Genomic DNA, 22,233 nt, shown 5'->3' on the forward strand with positions numbered 1-22,233 from the left:
TGACATTGATGTTTAGTGCGGTTTTTTATCATTTTTATATATGTAATAACCTCAGCAAGTTCCTCAGCAGCTCCCGTAAGGACTCTAACGGTTCTGGTGATGATAGGATCACCCCCCTTACCCCCGGGAGGGTACTCCGTCACCTCCACAATCTCTGTCACAATAGTTTCAGTCACCTCGGTGACTTCGGTAACCTCTCGAGTGCTCAAAGGCTTCCAGGACCAGGGACTTCCAGAATCCCTTCTCTGTAGACTGGCTCTCCTATCCACCGACCCATACTGACTCAAGGGGGATCTTCGATACTCTGGAACATTAGATCTTCTGGGCAAAGATCCATTTCGTGGTGTTTTAACCGGAGATGGTGTGCTTCGCCAGGCATTGTCCAAAGTGCTCGTAGTGGTGACAGTAGGGGCTGGGGAACTCCTCTGCTTGTCTGGTGTCGGAGTTTGTCGAAGAACCTCCTCCACTTCTTCTTTCCTCGCCTTTTCTTTAGGAACTTCTGGGAGCTGCCATTCGGTGGGTTGCTGGTAGCGTTCTTTTAAGGTGTTCTCATCTGACTTAACGTGTTTGGACTTTTGACCCAAACAACTAGGTCTGCTAATGAGGTTACCCATGATTCTACCACAAATGGGTTAATCGGGTATGAGGTTAAAGATGGTTCCTTTGCCACACATAGAGGAGTCACTTGAGCTGCCTATAACACAAGGAAGTTCAAAGTGAGATGATTCTCTTCCAACACAGCAAAAATCTCTCCAACCCTTCAAGAGACCAGCATTAGTCTGACAAAAACTGCAAATCTCAATTAGATTCATTGGTCCTCTACAAAGGAGCATCTTTGACTGCTTTCACACTAACCAATAGAATCGCCTTCATCATTATACGGTAGAGAGGGTAACACTTGGCTAAGACTCTCTTCTTAGCAAGACGGGCCAGATTACTGCTGAAGAACTACAACGTGAACACAGAATTGCAAGTATGAGCCATACAAATGCAAGTGACAAGCCTGTTTATAATGGCACTCTCCTCCAGGATACCCACGGTTCCTCCTGGCAATCAGATATACTGATCTCTGCCAAGGCTGCCCCCGGGATGGCCCTGGGAGACCATTTAGGTCCTGATCAAATATGACAGGCATAGAAATTCTGCTTCATTTCCTTGCCAAAAAGGAATGAGCAGTGTTTTTAGTGCACATGTTTAGTGGGAAACAGAGACCACATGCCTAAGAGCAGCAGTGGAACATACACAGCGACACATTCTAGTCTATATAGATCTCTGTGCAGATATGTAAGGTTGAATATGCTCAAAACTCTTTTTTTCAACTAAAGACAAACCTAAGACAAGTAAATCTGAACAATGCCTAGTAGACAGTTGTTGTGTTCTCTCCTCGTTACCGCTTCCACACATAGCTTACCACTATGAGGCTATAGTAATAAGAACTGACTTGCAATGACATTTTGACCCATTGAACAGGACAAGGGACAATATGTTTGGCAGTTGTGCTTGTGAAAAGGCTAGTGTAGATAAACAGGGCTCTGCTGAGAGGAGATTAGAGTGTATGTTAATTGGCACAGGTGATCTGGGGTCATTCCAGGTCACTGCATGTTAATGATGGGTGCTGAGAGATTTGGCTCCAGACTCCAGACATGCTCTAGGATGTCTAGATCACTGGAGCAGAAGACTTTATATCAGACCACATTTTAGCAGGGTGGATAAGACCACATGCTAAGTTGACATCAGCATGAGACAAGAAATATTGCCAATACTGTACTAAGTCTTGACCGAGTCTCTTCATAGAAACAGATCTACAACAAAGTCATTTAAATGAATTCTAAAAAGATCTTAGAGACTCACAGAGCTTAAAACTTTTTCCAAAAATGCTTTATGGACTTGTTTTTGCTTTAAATTCTTGAGATACAGATATATTGGGAAGTAAACTGCCTTTGAACAATAAGGCTTACATATTCGGGTCTTTAGTGACACGGGATGTTTATCTAACATGATTGGATCTCTAAACTGCCCAAATAGTACAAAACTAATGATGCCCTGCGTACAGACCCAAAGTATGCATTTAAGGGTTAATCAAATAAGCTCTAAACCAAAATGGGTATATAAAGGTAATCAATATCAAACAATATCCTCATTGACAAGAGCTCTTAAAATCAGTTTTAATTATATTAACCCATCCTATGCCTGCCCTTCCACTCTTTGTCTCTGAATTGTATGTAAGAGAAGCAAAAAAGAAACCAACAAAGCCATGTGAACACATGTGTTTACACATTTAAGGATGCGGCATCTAACTCAGGTTGGATATCACCATCTGCTAAAAATGAACTTCTTAACAAGCTAATTCAACTACTGAAAAGACCACACTGATTTATGTTGGCTTCTGCTATGCTGGTCTAGCTAGAGGACCACCACAGCCATGGTGTTCACTCCCAAAACTTATGAACTTATGTCAAGCTGGTTGACCTGCATGCTATTTGATCAATACAGTCTTGCTGGTTAAGTTAAACATGAAGCGCTGTTAGAGCACCAGTACCGGCCTCCAAAACACAATACAGGTGCCTGTGCACAAGACCTGTTATGTTATTTATTAGATTAGAGTCAATCCAATTAATTAATTTACATAATAGATCTGCCCCTTAAAACCACGGAGTGGTTAAGTGCTGCATAATTTATAAAGATACATAAAGTAAAAAAGAACGATAAAAGCAATATCTAATCCAAACCTAATGGTCTTTACAAAGTAGCAAACATACTGTATATGATGATATGGTCATATGATTAATTGTGCAGATAGATCCACCATTGGATTATCAGGTCTTATCTGATCCTGCCTTCCACTTTACTCTGATGTGGTCTCAGATTTAAGACCACCCTTGATATTGATTTATGAAGAATGTCACAGACGGGCCACTGACCCCTGGTGAACTAGATTAACCACTTTCACAGACAGCTTTGTGCATCAACAATCCATATATCATGAATAATACATCACTTAAGCTTAGAACAACTGAATCAAACTCAATGATTTATCATATTCTAAAGAAAGCCAAAATATGTTAAATACAAAAAAATCAGTGGCCAGCTATGGGTAGTACCATAGATCACAATGATATGAGTGTTCTCCAGTCTGACCTCAATATGGCAGGCAGACGGTGTTTGATGGTGTCAAGCCACATTGTGCTTGTGGATTAACTGGTAAATAAAAGCAGTGAAAGTGGCAGGTCTCTTGAGACGTGTGTCTTGTTATGGATTTCCTAATAATCATAAATCAACTGTCGGGTAATCCTGATAGTGGTCTCTTTAATTAACAAAGAGAGCCATATTAAGGCAGTATTAACATTAATGTGTCCCATATGTAAATGATGTAAATGTAAAAATGCATTATATGCATATATCACATAAAAATTTACTTTTCACATTTATGTTATTCTCAATGTACTGTACTTAAATCAAAATTATGCTTTACTTTGGTTTGTATGTTGATAATTTAAAAGTTGATTGTAATTTAGCAAAAAGTAAAATATTTTCGATTTTGTTTAATGGTTTATGTTCATGCATAGCAGCACATACATTTGATTATTAAAGAACTGATACTCACAGCACAGTAGAGGCAATCACAAACACCAGCAAATTAAGCAATTACAACCAAATCCTCGCAAGCTGTGTCAGTCAAAGCTGAGCAGTTTAGACAACACTAACTCGCTGCAAACAATCCAGTTGGCGGTTTCACTGAGAAAGTTTGAATGAGCCCACCGTGGGCTGAATGAGGTGGCAGTTGTGGCGGTTGAGGTCTCGGCATTGCATACTTACCCCTGTGACGAACAGCTAACTGAACAATTCCACTAGTTCCTCTGTCATCATTCAAACAGGAGAACAAAAAAACTGTCTTGCCTCAGCATCCTTTAAGGGGCCTTCTTTTCCAGCGGGAAATACGTACACAAACATACACAAACCTTCACATTTACTTGCTTAACCAGAACCTCGCTTGCTCACAAATCCCGTTTTCAACACACACACTTTAGGCAAGATGACCCATGCTTTTCCGTCGCCCGCAGTCACAAGCAAACAATGTCCCGCTCTCCCTCCGGCTGCCCCCTCCCATAAGCGGTATTCTCTCTCTCTCTATTGCCTTTGTTGTCCACACTCGGATAGAGGAATTCCTCAGTGAGGCAACTAATGGGAGATGAAGCTGACACAGAAGTCCAACAGTTTCAGAAGTCCGCATTTCCAGGTCATAGATACTCTATATTCCTATCCGGTGGTTTTGGTGTAGTTAAGGTAGGTCCATAAGTCGTCAGCCTGGTGTACGAACTGTTGTGTTTCTGTTGTATCAGACATTTAGACAGGGAAGCACCCCCGTCCTAGTGTTAGCCCCTCCCCCAGGTCCTCTTTTGGCTCACAAACTCTGCTTCTAATGAAAAGAGGAGAATAAAAAAGCTTTCTAAAGACCCCAGGCTGCTCCCGAACATTCACATGTTAAGTGACAGCTGCCTCCAGCCCCTTATGCACCCTCTCATTTTTCCCTCCCTTTCCGCAGCAAGTGCAGGGCAGACCGAGGCGTGCCACAAAAGGAGGTTCAGGCATCCCCACATACACAACTCCCCGATTGCTATTCACAGCTCTTGCCACCACTACAAAGAAGACTAATTACTGTAAGACATCTCTGATTACTTTTAAGTCACTTCCAAAACCAAACTTGCCAAACAAACAAAGAACAACAGAGAAATCAGCACAGAAGACAGACTCCAAGGTGTTGCATAAGTTTCTAGTGGAAGACTTTTCGAGTTTTAAATTATTTTCAGATTCATTGCTAGCTAAAAAAAATCAAAAGTCCTATCATTGCTATGTGTAGGTGTTGGATCTGATTGTTTCCCATGAGTAAAGAATGGGAGATTGTAGACAGGTGAAAAGCAGGTGCATTCAGGCCTGAGGGAAGGCAAGGGCTCAGGTGTGTAGCACACACCCCTCCCCCTATTCTTTTTCCAACAAAAAGGCTCCTCTTCCCAGTGCCTGCACTGTTACTTGGGTTTATCCTTTATCCCACAAAAGAAAAGACTTCCAGTTCTTCAATAGAAAAGGATATGTGGGAAAGAACTGAAGTCCTTTAGGTGCCATTAAATCAGTTTACATACAATGGTTAGAATTTTGACACACTAGTATATGTGCCACACTTAAAAATGAATGTCATTGCAAACTCAGTGCTTGTTGTTTAAAGTTAATGTCATGTTGCCATAATAACAACTGACTTTACCTATTCATTCAATTTCACCTTGGCACCAGTTGAATATTATTGTAAAAAACATGTTTTTAAAAGCCTTTTTGAATGTTTCCTTTTATCATACATTTTTGACCCAAGTGTGGCGTAAAGGTACAGTTTACCAAAATATAGAAATTCTCTCCTAGTTTTTCCACACTTACGCCATATCTATAGCAACACAGAGATCCGCTCTTTAGGTTCAAATACAATGGCACAATGATAACATTAAAGGAATAAGTCACCCCAAAATGATCATCTTATCATAAATCACTAACACCGGTTTCACACCGCAAGCGTGAGCAGCGTGTAAGGGGCACGTGTTTTTTTCGGCGCCCATGTTAACAAAGTTAAAGCATGCAAACCGCAGTCGTTGCGGCGTTGGCTCTATTTTTGCTGCGCTGCTCACCTTCAATTAAAGTGACAGTGCATTGTTTATGGTTTACATTTTCCTGAATTGACGCGAAAAAGTGTAATTTTACAATAAAATCATGAATGTGGCGCCAAGTGTGTTTTAAACAGTCCTGACTTTGAGCAATCTAAAAGAAAGCAATGAAATATTTAAAAACACACTGTAGCCAGAAGACTGCGCTGTCATTCACTCTCTGCCCAGCACAATGAGTCCTCATTGATCCTTATAATCTTCAGAGAAACAGTTTTAATAATGTGCCATGTGCTTTTTATGTCAATAATTGTGTTTTGTGTCTATATCTGTCATTACACGGACCAGAACAGCACGAAAAAAGTGGATTAAACAAATCACAGTTATATAAATCACACTGACCGTCAAAAAGGCGTATTGAAGAGGTTTTGCTCATAAATGCATATAAATTAAAGTAATGTGAACTTGAGATTTTTATACTGTTATTAAACTGCACAGTATGCGCTGCAAACGCAGCCGGTGTGAAAGCACAATGGACACGTGCGGCAAACGCTCTCCTCACGCGCTGCTCATGCAACGCATACATGCTGCTCACTCTTGCGGTGTGAAACGTACCCCTGTGTCATTGAATAATAATATTATGAACGTCGAGAACTTTTGTGGGCAAAGAAAACAACAAAAACGATTTTAATCAACAATTTGTTCTCCTCATTGTATTTTCACTGCGCGTTCACGAGCAGACTACAGCATATGCTACTGATGTCACCTGCTGACGAAGTTGTAATTTGTGCATTGTATGTGGGCTGTTTAAGTGTTGTTTACAATGTTTGCCTAATGACTTAAATAAAAAAGCGGATAATAAAAAAAACATTGGCAACTATGTCAGCGGGTGTCGTCAGCAGCATGTGCTGTAGTCTGCTCATGAACACGCACTAAATGGTTTGGAGGAGAACACATTTTTGAATAAAACGGTTTGTTTAGTATTTTTCACCATATTGAAAATTACTTTATCTTGCTATGGATACCCTATGCATTAACAAAGATATTAGCTGTGTCCTAATTCGAAGGCTTGGACGTCCGAAGGCTGCATTCCAAGACCGACCGGGAACAACAGGTGGCGCAGCTATGTATCCTCCTTAGGTTAGACCGTCTTATTTCAGTTCTCTTTGTGGACTTTGGAGGCTGCATCCTTCAAAGACTGAGAACTTGCATTCTAAAAATGCAACCTTAAAGGATCCAGCCTTCAAATTGGAACACAGCTATAGAATATAACAAGATTGAGCACTCCTATTACTATGAATAGGGAACAATGTTATGGTTAATATAGCCGGCTTTCAGTTAAAAGAACCAACCATCAATCGATAAAGACAGATAATTGCCTGGAGGAGGGGCTATATAAAGAGTCGCGTGATACTCTTGCCAACCTGTGCGTTTGCACAGTAGCTGAAACAACCCTGAATTTTTTTTGTGCAAAATTAGTTTAAGAAACAAAAGTTATTGTATAGTTGATGACAGGTTTAAGTGTTGGTTAGAAATAAGTTTGAAATAATTGTGATTATAGCATGGGATATCTGTCTTTCCTCATTCAAGTAGAGAGTACCTTTGTCTTGTATGACTGAAATAATTGCACAGAGACATGGCCGCCTAGTGGTCTGACTTCGTTTTTTCTCACAGACGTATTGTATTGTTCCTTACAGTGTAAACAATATAAACTCTGTGAATTAGATCAAATATCCAGCATATTCAAAATACTCAGCAGTGTAAATCATCATAGAGCACAGAAAGTGTGAGAATGTGAGAGAGGCATTGAAATCCTTGACCTTGAGCGTAATGAGCTGGAGCAGCATGAGGCATCAAAGTGGAAACCACCCACGATAACAGGAAGGCCACGCCCACCAGACCCGAAGGGTAGCGCTGTGAAAGGGATGCTTCCCAAAAAACAGGGATGGGGATGAGTAGGGCACGCAAATGAAAGTGCACAGAAGAGAGTGCACACATCCATTTGTGTCCTCGTGATTCAGAAGGGACCTACAGAAGAGGGGATGACAGGTCCACTACACTAACCACAGCACTTAAATTATTAACCCCAGCCCATCCCCCTATTGAAACAGCCAGGAAAATAAAACAGACAAAAGAAGGAGATGAAGTAAAAAAGAAACAACACAATGCCTGTCACCCTGACTGTCCTGGGAAAGTTGTGTGATCCCACGAGGTCAAGTTATTTAACCTGACCGGGCTCTTAAACAGAGATGGGCCATCGATGTCTGGTTGAGTTATGCTTCTAATAGAGACTTGAAATCCAATGTAGTGAAGCATCAGTATGATAATGTCAATGAAATGTTACATCTATATACATATGTGATATATTTTATAGTTTTTAACCCATTTAAATCAGCTACAAGCTAAATATTTATTTTCATGTTGGATAATGATTTTATCTGCATATTGAGATGTTGATGATTAGTTTATTATCAATCGTATACCTTTAATTTGGATTAAAGATAAAAATCAAAGGGAACGCCTCTCTTATGTCCATTTTTGTCCTGGTGCTCTTGTCATAAGATTCCCATTTTAACAAAGACACCTGATCCTCACATTTGCTCACCACATTAATGTCCATATATTTAACTGTTCTCTCTGTACTGTATGTGACACATCTCATTTACACCTAAAACTGTACAAATTAAAGACAAGAAAAGAGCTTATGCATTATTTAAAATACATGATGACTTTCTATTGTGCACTATGCACAAAAGCTCTAATATTAGTATAAACCTCTCACATCTGTTTTTTTCCTAATGGGCTGCTTCATATGTCAGATGAATGTGGTTTATATGTTCAGAGAGTACCAGATGAATCAGCGTAATGCCAAATGGGTTGCACATGTGGCCAAATTTGATCACTGCTCCCCTGTGTCTAAATACCCAGAGAGCCCATAAGTGGATTAATCCTCCAGTCTCGTTTCCTCCCCCACCATCTCTGTCCTTTCAAATCAAATAACACTCCAATGGCTCCTGCAGTATATAATTAGCACCTCAGTGGACACTCAGTTGGTGAGGATCATCCGTGAGCTCTGCCTTATGATTTATGAACATTTACATCATGAAATATCAAAGTGCCATTCGCCAAACACATCTATGTGTCATCATAGTGGTCACTTCCCAGAAGAGACTAAGAATGACCAGGTCACAGAAAGTGAAGGGCTTCCCTGCTGGGCTTTACTGGGTTACTCGAAATTGGACCACCATCACATGATTTTTCATCATGATGAAATAAGAAACTAACCACATGGGTCTTGATTATTTTACTTTTAAACAGCAGTTTATTTTATTTCACATAAATAATTTAATATCTACAGATACATTTTCATATTTATTTTACATGGTCAAGATTTGTTTTGGAACATATAAAGCTATATTAATTATAAAATGCAGGTTAATTGAAAATAGCCATTCATATGTACTTTCATGCCATGTTATGCATATACTTATATGTGATTGGGTTATTAAGAGGTATTTATTGATCCGGTGAGATTTTTTTTCATGGCTGCATAAAATACAAATGTAAAGCTTTTAGTTCACATCAGAAATGTTTAGCATTACTCAAATAACAAGCATATCTTGTTTTGTCATAGTTCACGGAGGACTTTGGCAGTCAAGCAGTAACTGACCCAGGTGTAGAGGTTCTGACCAAATTAATGGGTTGTCACCATTAATTGCTTGATTCAGAAATCTGTTTGCCAGATGAGCTTCGAGCTTCACTCCAACCCTTTCATATTCAAAATCAGCCGTTGTGCTACTAAAATAAATAAACTCTACTAACCTAAATACATGTTTAAAAACTACATCTTACAACATGGTTTTCAAAATGTTCATAGTTTTTCCCAGAAGCATGACAACACACTACATCACTTAATATACATACATCTTAGATATTTATTTCAAGTGTTGTTAAACATTTATTCTGTGGATTAGTTATGTAGCATCCTTATGTATTTTATTGTCATTAATTTACGTTTACTGTTCTGTTCTGTCACGCTAATAGAGTTCATTCAAAAAACCCCTGACTGTAAGTGACACAGGTGTGGAGGTTATGTCCAAACAGCATTTTGTCACCATTAATTATTAGACATCTGTTTACCATATGAGCTTAGATGCCTGTTTTAGCGGTGTTCATCACCATGGTAACTTAAACCTACACAGCTAAACTGCCAGATTGCAAACTGATATTGGACCAATTTGATGTAAGCAAAATAACACGTCCCCGAGGCAACAAGTCACACCTCCTGCATCTCACACTTTAAATGTGTGCTTAATTGAAATACAAATAAAAGTGTGACTTTTGAAGGATTTTCGCAAAATAAATTAGTTACTGGTGCATTATGTAACTTTTATAAGGATTTCTTGACAGAAATGCAATATAATCTACATAACTATATTATCAGTGGTGTATAAAGACCTTACAAAATGAACTGTATTGTTTTTATTACCTTAGAAGTTTTTTTATTACCTACTTCCATTTTATTTACATACACGCTGTCCTCTTAAATGGAAGTCGACATTTCACGCCATGTTTCTACAGTACTAAACAAACACATTCTTTTACAAAGTGAGTTTTATCCCTACGATGTGTCAGATGATGATGTGTTTGTTCTTTGGTGGCTACTGTAGCGTCTCAATGCGACTCACTGATGCACATTTAGGGGTGGTTTCCTGAACAGGGATTAGTTTAAGGCAGGACTAGGCCTTAGCTTAATTAAATAGTTTTAACAAACATGCCTTACTAAAACATAACAGGTGTGCATTCTGAGGCAAACAAAGGGCACTGGTTTAAGATTTCAGTTTGGTGAGTTTTTACATTTATTTTAGTCTAGGACTAGTCTAATCCCTGTCCCGGAAACCGCCCCGTAAAAAGTGTGAGAGTTTGTTTCTGTGAGCAGCACTGAACTAGTGGGGGGAAGCTGAAGTTTGCCCCCATCATAAAAGACTTCACACAGAAAAGTGGCGAGCACGCTGTGCTGTAACCCTTAACCCTTCTACATCATTGCTCTGTGAGCAGGTTATGTGTGCAAGGCTCATTTGAGATGCAGACTCAGGATAAATAGCAAAGTCACACAAAGACTTTCCCAACTGTTTACCGTTAGCAGGAAGTAATGGATGAGACACGCTATGGAAAACAGACAGACTTTATCACTGAAGTTAAGATGGACACACAAACAATACAATAGATTATTTGAAGTAGGATTATTTCATAATTAATATTGATTCAAATGATTGGAAAATTGTTGTATTACAGTATTTAACTCTTTGCCATCAGATTGTTCAAAGGTAAGCATCATTTACATTTCCTATGACAATGTAAAAATCTTATTGCTAATGATAATTTAGAGACCATAAGTGTAATCCTACACCATAAAGAACAGCAGTAGATGACTCAATTACTGTTGAATGAACGTGTTGAGATAACAGAAGAAGAGTCAAAACCTTTTTTATTGTGGATAGATAAGAACTCCCACTGTAAGATCCTGGGCTTTTTCTTGCGATTCCCCTCCAATCTGAGTCTAATGTGCTTTCAGAAAGCTCTCTCATGTGTGTACAGGGCCCCAACACAAACCTGCACCCCGCTCTGCTCAACCACTCTTAACACAAAAGATCTCTCCTGTGAGGAGCTGCTCTCTCTCATAGGCCAGGCCTCCAGGGCTTTGGGTTTTATGGCTATAGCTCGAGCATATTCTTTCAGCATATTTGATAGGGATGCTTACCAAGCACCATGGGGACAGTGTGCAACAGGCCTCAAATCTCTGGCTTTGATCTGCTTTTTCCTCTCATCACCAAGGTTTTCTTTCATCAAAACAGGCCCCTGCCCAACAGTTACCACTGAACAAAGAGATTTAGGAGATTCTGGATGTGTTCATGGTGGTGATGTTTTAACATCATTTAACATATATCTATAAATTTTTTATTTAAAATTCCAAAGTTAGAAAAACTAAAGAAATATTCTACTTTCATAAACAATCCTGATAATTTACTCACCTTCATATCATCCAAGATGTTTATAATAATAATAATAACTTGGACTTATATAGTGCCTTTCATAGTACCCAAGGTAGCTTAACAAATTGGGAGGGGGAGTTACGGGACAAAGGAGTTAGTGCATAGAGGTGCTTTTTGAACATTAGCAGGGACGGGGCAGAGCGGACATGAGGTGGTAGACTGTTCCAGAGTCTGGGAGCATTGGCAGAGAATGCCCTGTCTCCAAAAGTCCACAGCCCTGGGCGTGGAGTAGCCAGCAGGTCCTTGTCAGAGGACCGCAGGTCTCGTGACTGAGTGTAGGGGTAAAGTAGATCTGTGAGGTATTGTGGAGAGAGTCCATGGAGAGATTTGTAAGTTAGCAGAAGGATCTTGTAGGTGATTCGTGACTTGACTGGCAACCAATGGAGCTGTTTGAGGATGGAAGTGATATGCTGCCATGGCTTTGTGCGGGTTAGAACCCTGGCAGCTGAGTTCTGGACATACTGAAGTCTGCTAAGGGCCTTGGAGGACAGTCCAGAGAGGACACCATTACAGTAGTCCAGGCGGGAGGTGATGAAGGCATGGATGAGTGTCTCAGTTACTGAGTGAGTAAGTGAAGGCCGGAGTCGTGAGATGTCTTTGAGGTGGTAGAACTTAGTGACATTGTTGATCTGAGCCCGAAAGGAGAGGGTGGAGTCCAGCATAACACCCAGATTGCACACCTCAGGAGATGGGGAAATAGAGCAGCCATCCACAACCAGGGCTAGGTCTGCAATTTTTCCTGAGCAGTGGCGGAGGGGCCATCACCATGAACTCGGTCTTATTACTAGTGAGTTTGAGTAGGTTAGTAGTCAACCATAATTTGAGTTCCTGAAGGCAATTGACAAGTTGTGTGGGTGGAAGCTGGGAAGAGGGGTTTGGGCTTATATACAGCTGGGTGTCATCAGCGTAACAGTGGAAGTTGAGTCCATGTTTACGGATAATATGACCTAGGGGTAAGATGTAAATGGTGAAGAGCAGAGGACCAAGTACTGAGCCCTGAGGCACACCATGGTTGGCGGGTGCTGGATCAGAGTTGGAGCCATTTAGAGTAATGAATTGGCACCGGCCAGTGAGGTAGGACCGGAACCAGGACAGTGCTGTGCCACTGAGGCCGATGAGATCAGAGAGACGATGAAGGAGGATGGCATGGGAAACTGTATCAACGCCGCAGACAGATCCAGGAGGATGAGAATAGTGATAAGGCCTTTGTCGGCAGCGAGCAGGAGGTCATTAGTGATTTTAACAAGGGCGGTCTCAGTGCTGTGGTGGGTCCTAAAGCCAGATTGAAGAGGTTCAAAGAGCTCATGTTGAGACATGTGATGTTGAAGTTGGGCAGCCACTGCTCTTTCCAGGATTTTACTGAGGAAAGGAAGGTTGGAGATTGGTCGATTGTTGAGGTCATCAGGGTCTAAGCCAGGCTTTTTAAGAGTGGGGATGACTGCTGCCATTTTGAAGCTGGATGGTACCACACCAGAGGCAAGAGATGCATTAATGATGTTTTCCATTGGATGGCGGAGAATGGGAATGCAGACCTTAACCAGAGTGGTGGGTATTGGGTCAAGAAAATTGGTTGAATTCTTGGCTGAGGTGACCAGATATTTTACTTCCAGTGGAGAGAAGCATCCAGTGGAGAGAAGACAGACAGGCTGGACTGAGGCAAGCAGGAAGCTGAGTGGTAAGAATCAATGGGGTAAGGGGAGAGCTGAGGGGACTGAAGGTGCCAGTGGATGGTGTCCACTTTCTGCTGGAAGAAATCCAGGAACTTGGAGCAGAGGTCAGCTGTATCTGAGGGTTTAGGGGCATCAGGAGGGTGAATAAGACGGTTGATGGTGGAAAAGAGCAGTTTGGGGTGTTTTTGTTGGTTACTGATTAATGTAGAGTAATAACTTGTTTTTGCCTGAGAAAGGGCATATTTGTAGTTTTTGATGTGTTCCTTTAATGCTTCATGATGGACAGTGAGGCCAGATCTTCTGGATCGTCTCTCAAGCCTACGTCCTGTGGTCTTCAGAGAGAAAGACACATAATGTGTTGTGAGAGGAGCTACAGAGTCCAGGCTTAGCGAGAGGGCACGGTTGTAGTGTTCCACCATGTCATCCACTGTATGACAGGGGTGATGGGTGGCAAGATGGATCACTAAGGAGTCAGATAGCGTGGAAGTACACACCCCTTTGATCAATCAATCAATCAGTTTATTTATAGAGCACAATTAAACACAACTGCCATTGACCAATGTGCTGTACAAAGCAAAGCATAAAACCAATATAGGACGACATAAAACCAAAATATCACAATTAAGAACAGATAAAACACATTACCAAGTACTTGAGGTCGTAAAACATATTACCAAGGCAATCACACGCAAAAACACATAAAACTTCAGGCAAGGCAATGATGTTCCTGAAAGTGATGGGTCGTTTTGTGCATTGCTTTGGGAGAGGCACAGGGACCAAGAATAGAATGGCATGGTGGTCAGAGACAGCAAGGTCAGTGCACTGCAGGTGGGAGGGAGTTTTTACCAGCACAGCACACCACATCCAGGGTGTGCCCTTTGTCATGTGTGGGGCCATTTACATGTTGTGTAAAACTGAAGCAATCCAGCAATGATAGAAAATCAGTAACGAGGGAACAATTTCTGGAATCCACATAAATGTTAAAATCACCCAGCAGGATAGTAGACAGGGATTTTGGGCAAACAGTGGAAAGCAGTTTAGTAAACTCAGCTAGAAAACAGGCAGAGGTTTTTGGGGGGCGGTAGATTAGAACAACCTGTAGCTGTTAGGACCCAGTCAGTGTGAAGTGAATACATTCAAAGGAGGTAGTATTCACTGGGATGCCAGAACGATGTATAACAGCAAGCCCACCACCACGGCCAAGACTGCGAGGCTTCTGGATATATCCATAACCTGGGGGAGTGGCTTGGTTGAGATTTATGAACTCTTGCTGGTTTTGCCAAGTCTCAGTAAGACATATAAAATCCAGTGATTTTTCCAAGATATAGTCATGGATAAGAAGGGCTTTATGTCTTTCTTCGTTTAGTGAAGAAGAAATTAAGGGAAACATTCCAGTATGTTTTGGAGAAAGAGGAACGTTCCGACGTTGTTGGTTAGGATGACATAATAAAAATAACAAACAAAGGAGGGGGGGCGGGGAACAAAAAAGTTCACATGAGGAAGTCCAGGCAAAGTGGAAGAAGGCGGGGGAACAAAAAAGTTTACAGGAGGTGGTCCAGGGCAAGGCTTGGGATGGGGAGCCAGACCGGCTTGACAGGGGGCCTGAAATGGACAGGCTTGGTGGGGACAGGGCAAGGAGGGATAGTTCCAGGCGGGTCAGACAGAGATGGGGTAGGGGGCATTGGAGCTGGCTGTGGCAAAGGCTGCGCTGGTTGCGCAGACGGGTGAAGGGGCTGCGCTGAGGGCAGCGGCGGCTGGGCTGGCTGCGCTGAGGGCAGCGGCGGCTGGGCTGGCTGCGCTGAGGGCAGCGGCGGCTGGGATGGCTGCGCTGAGGGCAGCGGCGGCTGGGCTGGCTGCGTTGAGGACAGCGGCGGCTGGGCTGGCTGCGTTGCCTTCTTTCTCTTCTTTTTATGTGGACGAGCTGTAGAGAGTGGGGAAGGTGGCGCGACCAACTCGGAGGAGGACCCCCCAGACGAAGACTCCCAGGAGATCCTCCTCTCTCACTTCCCTCAAAGGGACATAGGTGGGGAGGAGCTCGCTGGAGCTGGAGGGGAAAGTTCTGGGTCGCCGAGTGCCAACACTCCCATGATTCGTCCCTCCGGGATAGATGAGAGGAGCACAGGCTCGACGGCTCTGGTCGGGTTCCGCCTGGAGTTAATCCCGGGTCCATAAACGAGAGGATCATACCAAATTAAACCCGATTCACACTCCAGGACGAAACCCCGACCTCTCCTCGCCAGACGACGGTTCATGTCTGCTGGGTTCCTTGTGCTGTTATCGTTCTGTCAGGAATGGTGGGAGAACGAACCCAAGTGCAGACAGGTCGGGATGAAACTAATATTTATTTGGACTAAAACAGAAACAAAAACCCACGTGGGGGCAAATTATATCAAACAAGGTAACAAGACTTAAGACTAAACACATAGACTAGACTAGACTTGAATACTTAAAGTCGCCATGAAACGGAAGTAGCGATTGCCTTATTTTCCCCGTGGTGACGTATATCCTAATGAAACGGCTTTTGAGATGAAATAAGGCAGGGCTGGATTTAAATTTGTCCATCGAGATCTGATTGGATCGTTTGAAGTTGGGTCGTGTTGCTAATTGCTAATCGCTGCAATCTTCTCCCGGACCCCGCCCACCTGCCATACTTTTAACCGGAAGTGAAGAGAGATCGTTTTGAGGAGGGGAGGAGATTTGCATTTTTGATTAAAGATTATGAGCACACACAAATTTTAAAAAAATAATGAAGCTCAGAGATAAGTCATTTGTTACTATATATATATATATATATATATATATATATATATATATATATATATATATATATATATATATATATATATATATATATATATATATAGTTTTTCATTTCAATTTCATTGTGACTTTAATTTGAACAGTTTACTTAACTTGACTAGAAGACATACGACAGTACAAAGCAATAAATGACACAGTCAAAAACACAGTACGATAACAGACAGAACAAAGGGATACAAGACATTATATAGGGGAGAAGTACTGAGAGGGGCAGGTGATCACAGTTAACAATCAGACACGAGGATAACAAGGCAGCGTAGACAAAGTGACAAGACACAGGAAACACGTGGTCTAATAAAACAATACAGGAGACCACGTGATCCCACACAAAACATGGGTCTGTCATGATCCTGCCTCAGGATCAATTTTTGTTTATCTCATATATTCTTAGTTAAGTGAGGAAAGAGGAGAATTCATAGACAAGTTTTTTTTAACATGGCCAACAGGAAGTAAGGTAATACAAGCCTCTTTCACACAGTAATTTTGGTAATTTACCAGAATGACTTTACCAGTAAATACATAAAAATGCTATTCACACACACACACAGCAACATTACGACTTTTTACTATTAAGATATCATTCAAACATCAGTACCAAAATACTGGTAAAGACAGAAAGCGAAAGTTTTCTCTAAATCACCATGTGTGTGAGGTCGGTGTTGTGTTGTAATCAATGGTGCGTTATGACTTTGTATCTGTGGTTAAAAATATAAGGCTTCACATAGAGTGTGTAAAGGACCTGGGCAATCTTTACCAGTAAAGACTGTATGTGTGAAAGCAGTTAATCTGTTTACAGTATGATGTCATAAGACTTGAAATATCATACTTCATTCTCACGGGATTAATGGATGAAACTGGGTGGAGACACTTTTAAAATAGGGTGAATAATAGCACAACAAATGTCATATGTGATATGAAAACGGTTGAACATATTCAGTGTTTAAACTAAAAGCTTTTGTATAATTTGTAACAGACATCAGTCAAAATGATAAATATGAAATGGAAGTTATATATAAAATAGGCACATTGAATACATTGGAGGTATCCCCATTTTAGAAAATAAACAGAAAATAAGCAGAAAGGAAAGTAATAATTTAGACTGATAAAAATAAGGGGCACATTACAGTATGCTGGATAAAAGGTCCCTTGGTTTATCCATGCCAGGCAGTCATAGACTGTAACAACTATTATAAAAGAAACTTGATATTTCAAAAAAAGTTTCATTCAAATTTTTATGTTAATATTTTAGTTTGTAAAGAGTTTCTTTTTTAACCTGCAGTCTGTAGTTTTGACCTCTCTGTTGCCCTCTATGTTTAAACTATAAAATTGCAGTTATTTGCAGAGTAAGATTTGAAATAACATTTGTTCTCGGTTATGTACAGAAAAGTGAATGAAGATAAGTGACATGATCTACAACGCAGCTAGAAGTTAACGTGTTGTAATGTTAGGCTAACGTTATGTTAGAGATGTTAAAGATAATGTTCAAATACGTTGTTGACTTAGCTTAAAACAGATGTAGACAGGGATGGATTGGCAATCTGTGCGTTCTGGAAAAGTCCAGAACGGCCGTTCAACGGAGGGCCGTCGCCCCCGGCCGATGGCAAAAAAAGTCTAATAATGCAATATGAACAGCCAACAGCAGAGGCACTAATACGATCACTTATATGCTGCTACGTGTAAAAAACAAGGAAGAAGAGTCGGCCTACTAGCCGTGATTGGTCCACGGATTCCCGGAATTTGCGAGCGTCTATGTTTGCGAGCCTGAGCATCCACAGCCTGGTCATGATGAGGGACAGACCGAGTTAACTTCACATCAGCAAGAGCTAAGTGCCAGTAGTAGCAGGACACGTGACATTATAATATAATATACACCATATAAAAAAAATAAAAAAAACTCGCTTGAAAATTAACGTAATGCGCAACTAGTGTTACGTGATGTGAGAAAGACGTGATGTGAGTGTGTGCGCACGCGCGTGTGTGTGTGTGTGAGAGAGAGGCGCGGGCGCGATTGAACAGTGGAAACATAAAAACAATACATAGCCTGTCATTTTGTTCATATGGGACATAATTCAAATGGCAAAGTGTTTGCTTATATTTGTATACAGTCGCAATAAAACAAAACATTTGCTTTTGTCAAACTGTAAACTGTAACCTACAACTGTCATCTAACCAAAATCACACACATCAAAGCACAGTTCAGATAAATCAAGCAAGTCAAGTCAAGTCAAGGGTTCACCCTAAGCAAGTCAAGTCGAGTCCTGATAAGTTTCAAGTCAAGTCACAGTACTAAAATAAATAGGGGTACATTTTTTCGATAGGTCTAAAATTAGCATTAGACAAAGCAATCGAATCAAATTAATAATAACACTTTCTTTATTTATTATCTTTATTTATTTTTTAATTATTTTAGAGCTACAGAACTGATTTGATTTTGTTTGATTAACATAGTTTACCCAAAAATGAAAGCTCTGTCATCATTTACTCACCTTCATGTTGTTACAAACCCTCATAAATGTCATTGTTCTGATGAACACAAAGGAAGATATTTTAAGAAATGTTTGTAACCAAACCGTTCGTGGACCCCATTTACTTCCATAGTATTCTTTTTTCCTACTATGTAAGTGAATGGGGTCCACAAACAGTTTGGTTACATTTCTCCAAATATCTTCATTTGTGTTCCTCACAACAATTAAATTTTTACAGGTTTGTAACAACATGAGGGCGAGTAAATGATGACAGAATTTTCATTTTGGGTGAACTATCCCTTTAATGACACAGACTTGAGTAGGTTAATTGAGATTTTAAAACAGATTGGTTTCTGCCTCTAATCCATACATTTAAGAAATAAACAAATGTTTTTATTAGAAAAAGAATACTGTGTGGAGATCATTTTGTTTGTATGTGCCCTGTCAAGAACAGAAAGATTTTATGTTCGCTTGTTTTTTGAAATGTGTCTCTCTCACACAAACGGAGGACGAAAGGCAAACGGCGCAGCACAACAGTCGCTCCACATACAAACTTGGTTGTTTTTCAGTGCTCTGTTCGTCAAATGTATTTTAATGGACTACAGTGTGAGAGACAGTAGCGCAACTCTCTTGATAGTCTACACATCAAGAGTTCTGATCTAGGGATGATGATCTGATCACGAGCTGGACCAGACACATTCAACTGCACGTGCGTCTGTGCTTAGTTACAGTATACTCACTTTAGCGCCTTTTTGCAGTTTAAATCACTTAAATGTTAACATTTGCAAGCCCTTAAAACACATGCAAATGATAAACTTTGCCTGTTGAAATTTGCGTATCAATCCGCGAATAGAATTACATGCGAGCCGAACTGTGGGTGGTGATCACAGATCAACTGCAAGCGCAATTTCCACACGCAGTCCACACAAACACTTCAAAATGTGCACATTTAATAAAGACATTATCCTACATGTAATATAGAGCAGCTATGCCACTGTTATAGCCAAATTCCCCAATACATATTTACGAGACGTATCAGTAATGATAATGGTCACATTTAAAGCATAATATGCAACCAAGGCCAAATTATGACAAACAGGAAAGATTAACGTTAATTTATTGCGTAATCGTTATAGAGTAAAACTGACTATAAAGAGATGACTTTCTTACCTTATGGTTCTTGACGTTGTGGTTGTCCTGTTGGATATTCTTGCGTTGCATATTTTGCATCTGGCAAATCTTTTTTTATTGGCACGGTCCAGTTCAAAGTCTTTATAGCCAAACAAGACTATTTGTGGAGCTCGACTAAAACGTTACTGTATGCCATGTTTGGCGCGGTTTGATTTGTGCAGCGTCAAGACGAAAGTATACTAGGGATTTCCGCGTATGCGCGCCGCACGGTCACATGCGCTGATTAGTGGTGCTGACTTCACAATAATATTTTCTATTTTAATTAATTTTATTGCTGTTTGTTTATTATTTATAAGTTCAAGTCATTTTCGAGTCTTCCCCTTCAAGTCAAGTCAAGTCAAGTCTCAAGTAACTTGTTCTCAAGTCAAAGTCAAGTCATTTTCATACTTTAATCAAGCAAGTCACAAGTCCTGAAAATTGTGACTCGAGTCCCCCACCTCTGGCGCACTGTGATTGGCTCATCGTGTTTGGGGGCGTGGTTTAGCCATAGGTCAATTGGTTGACCCCCTTGGCAGCAAAAACCTTAAACAAGTGCTTCCTGTAGCTGTGGATCAGACCTGCACATCGTTGAGGAGGAATTTTACCTCATTCTTCCTGGCAGATGTGATTTAGCTCTGTCATATTCTTTGGACGTCTCATGTGTATGGCCCTCTTCAAGTCAACCCATAGCATCTCTATTGGCTTGAGGTCTTGGAGTGGCCAAGTCAGAGCCCAAAGGCAGATTTTGTTTTTCTAAAGCCATTCTGTTGTGGACTTGCTGCTGTGTTTTAGGTTGTTGTCCTGTTGCATCACCCACCTTCTACACAGTTTTAGCTGACGTACAGATATTTTCACATTATCCTGAAGAATTGTCTGACATAGTTGGGAATTCATCTTTCCCTCAATGATTGCAAGCTAGCCAGGCCCTGATGCAGCAAATCAGGCCCAAATCAAGATGTTTCCTCCACCATACTTTACAGTTGAGATGATGTTTTCATGATGATATGCCGTACCCTTTCTATGCCAGATGTAGCGCTGTGTGTTTCTTCCAAATAGTTCAATCTTAGTTTCATCAGTCCACAAAACATTTTGCCAATACCGCTGTGGAGTGTAAATGAGCTTTATGGAAACTTCAGTTGTGCAGCAATCTTCCTTTTTGTTGTCCTGCTGTGGATACCCTGCATGTTTAGTGTTTTACGTATTGTAGACTCATAAACAGAGAGGTTAGCAAGTTCCAATTATACCTTAAAATCATTGGCTGTCATTCGGGGTTGTTTCTTTACCTCATTGATGACTCTTCATTGTGCTCTTGGTGTCATTTTGACTGGGTGTTCACTTGTTTGTAGAGTAGCAACAGTCCCAAAGAGTCTCTATTTGTAGATTGTTTGCCTAACTGTAGACTGGTACATTTCTAATGTATTTGAAATAACTTTGTAACCCTTTCCAGCTTAATGTAAAGCAACAATTCTTGATCGTAGCTCCTCTAATGCTGCGTTTACACCAACCGTGTTTGAGGCGTCGACCACGCCTAGTTTGCCGCTTGAACAGTTTGAATGCATTCGTGCGTCTAGAGCGAAGTAGACACGCGGATAAAGCAAGCATTTGATGCGTGTCAGAGGCAAAATCTGCTTCTTGTGGGAGGGGCAAGTGCTATGTTCATTTATCAAGAGAGTTACCGGTTTGTATTTGGTCACCTTACTATAGGGGGAAAATAAACGGCGCGGGTCGATAAACGTCAAGTGACTCAAAAGTGAAATGTGTATTTACAACTTACCAGGTTGCCCAATGTCCTCACTGACACTCTTCCAAGCGAGGTCCTTTTTATTCCTGTGTCTATAGAAATAAGAACTTGTGTCGCATAGCTCCAGATGACTGCTTACGGGCAATATCAACACTGTAAAAAAATCCGTAGAAATTACAATGGTATTGCAGCTGGGTTGCCAGTAAATTTTCCGTAGATTTAAATTTAGGTTATTTACTGGCAAGAGTTTGTTCAAAGTTAAATAAATTTTAAATATTAACAAGTCTTTATCTTTACAGAATAAAACTATACAATAACAGCCGCATGCAAGGCATTCTGGGAACCAGAAATCATCATCAACCTTTTTCTGTTTTTTGCTTCAGATTTTGTTTCCCAGAATGTTTTGCTTGATGCTGTTTTTCTAGTTTTATTCTGTAAAGACAAAGACTTGTAAATGTTTAATGTTAATTTAACTTTGAACAAAATGTTGCCAGTAAATAACATAAATTTAAATCTACGGTAATTTACCGGCAACCCAGCTGCAAATTTCTACGGAATTTTTTTACAGTGAAGCATTCCTTCATGTTGAATGAGTGACTCCGGGCGGGGCTGCCGCCACAGCAGCAAGCAGGCTCCTGATTGGTTAATGCAGCTCGAAATTCCGCCAAAGTT

At 40.7% G+C, this 22,233-nt stretch overlaps 1 protein-coding gene across 4 annotated transcripts in view; it reads right to left on the minus strand.

The window, feature by feature from the left end:
• Positions 1–22,233, minus strand: part of macf1b (microtubule actin crosslinking factor 1b) — a 57,440-nt gene that overhangs the window by 30,560 nt on the left and 4,647 nt on the right. The window contains exons 1-2 of one of the 4 annotated variants that reach the window (XM_065246459.2): positions 3,605–4,451; positions 51–694 (exon numbers count right to left, since the gene is read on the minus strand). In XM_065246459.2, the coding sequence (XP_065102531.2) occupies positions 51–614 (564 nt within the window). In that variant the 5' untranslated portion in view covers positions 615–694; positions 3,605–4,451. Of the gene's footprint in view, positions 1–50; positions 695–3,604; positions 4,452–22,233 lie in introns of those variants that run through there. The other 3 variants (XM_065246457.2, XM_065246456.2, XM_065246458.2) reach the window with 3 other exon arrangements.

The sequence above is a fragment of the Paramisgurnus dabryanus genome, chromosome 13 (assembly GCF_030506205.2).
Source record: "Paramisgurnus dabryanus chromosome 13, PD_genome_1.1, whole genome shotgun sequence".
NCBI lineage: Eukaryota > Metazoa > Chordata > Actinopteri > Cypriniformes > Cobitidae > Paramisgurnus > Paramisgurnus dabryanus.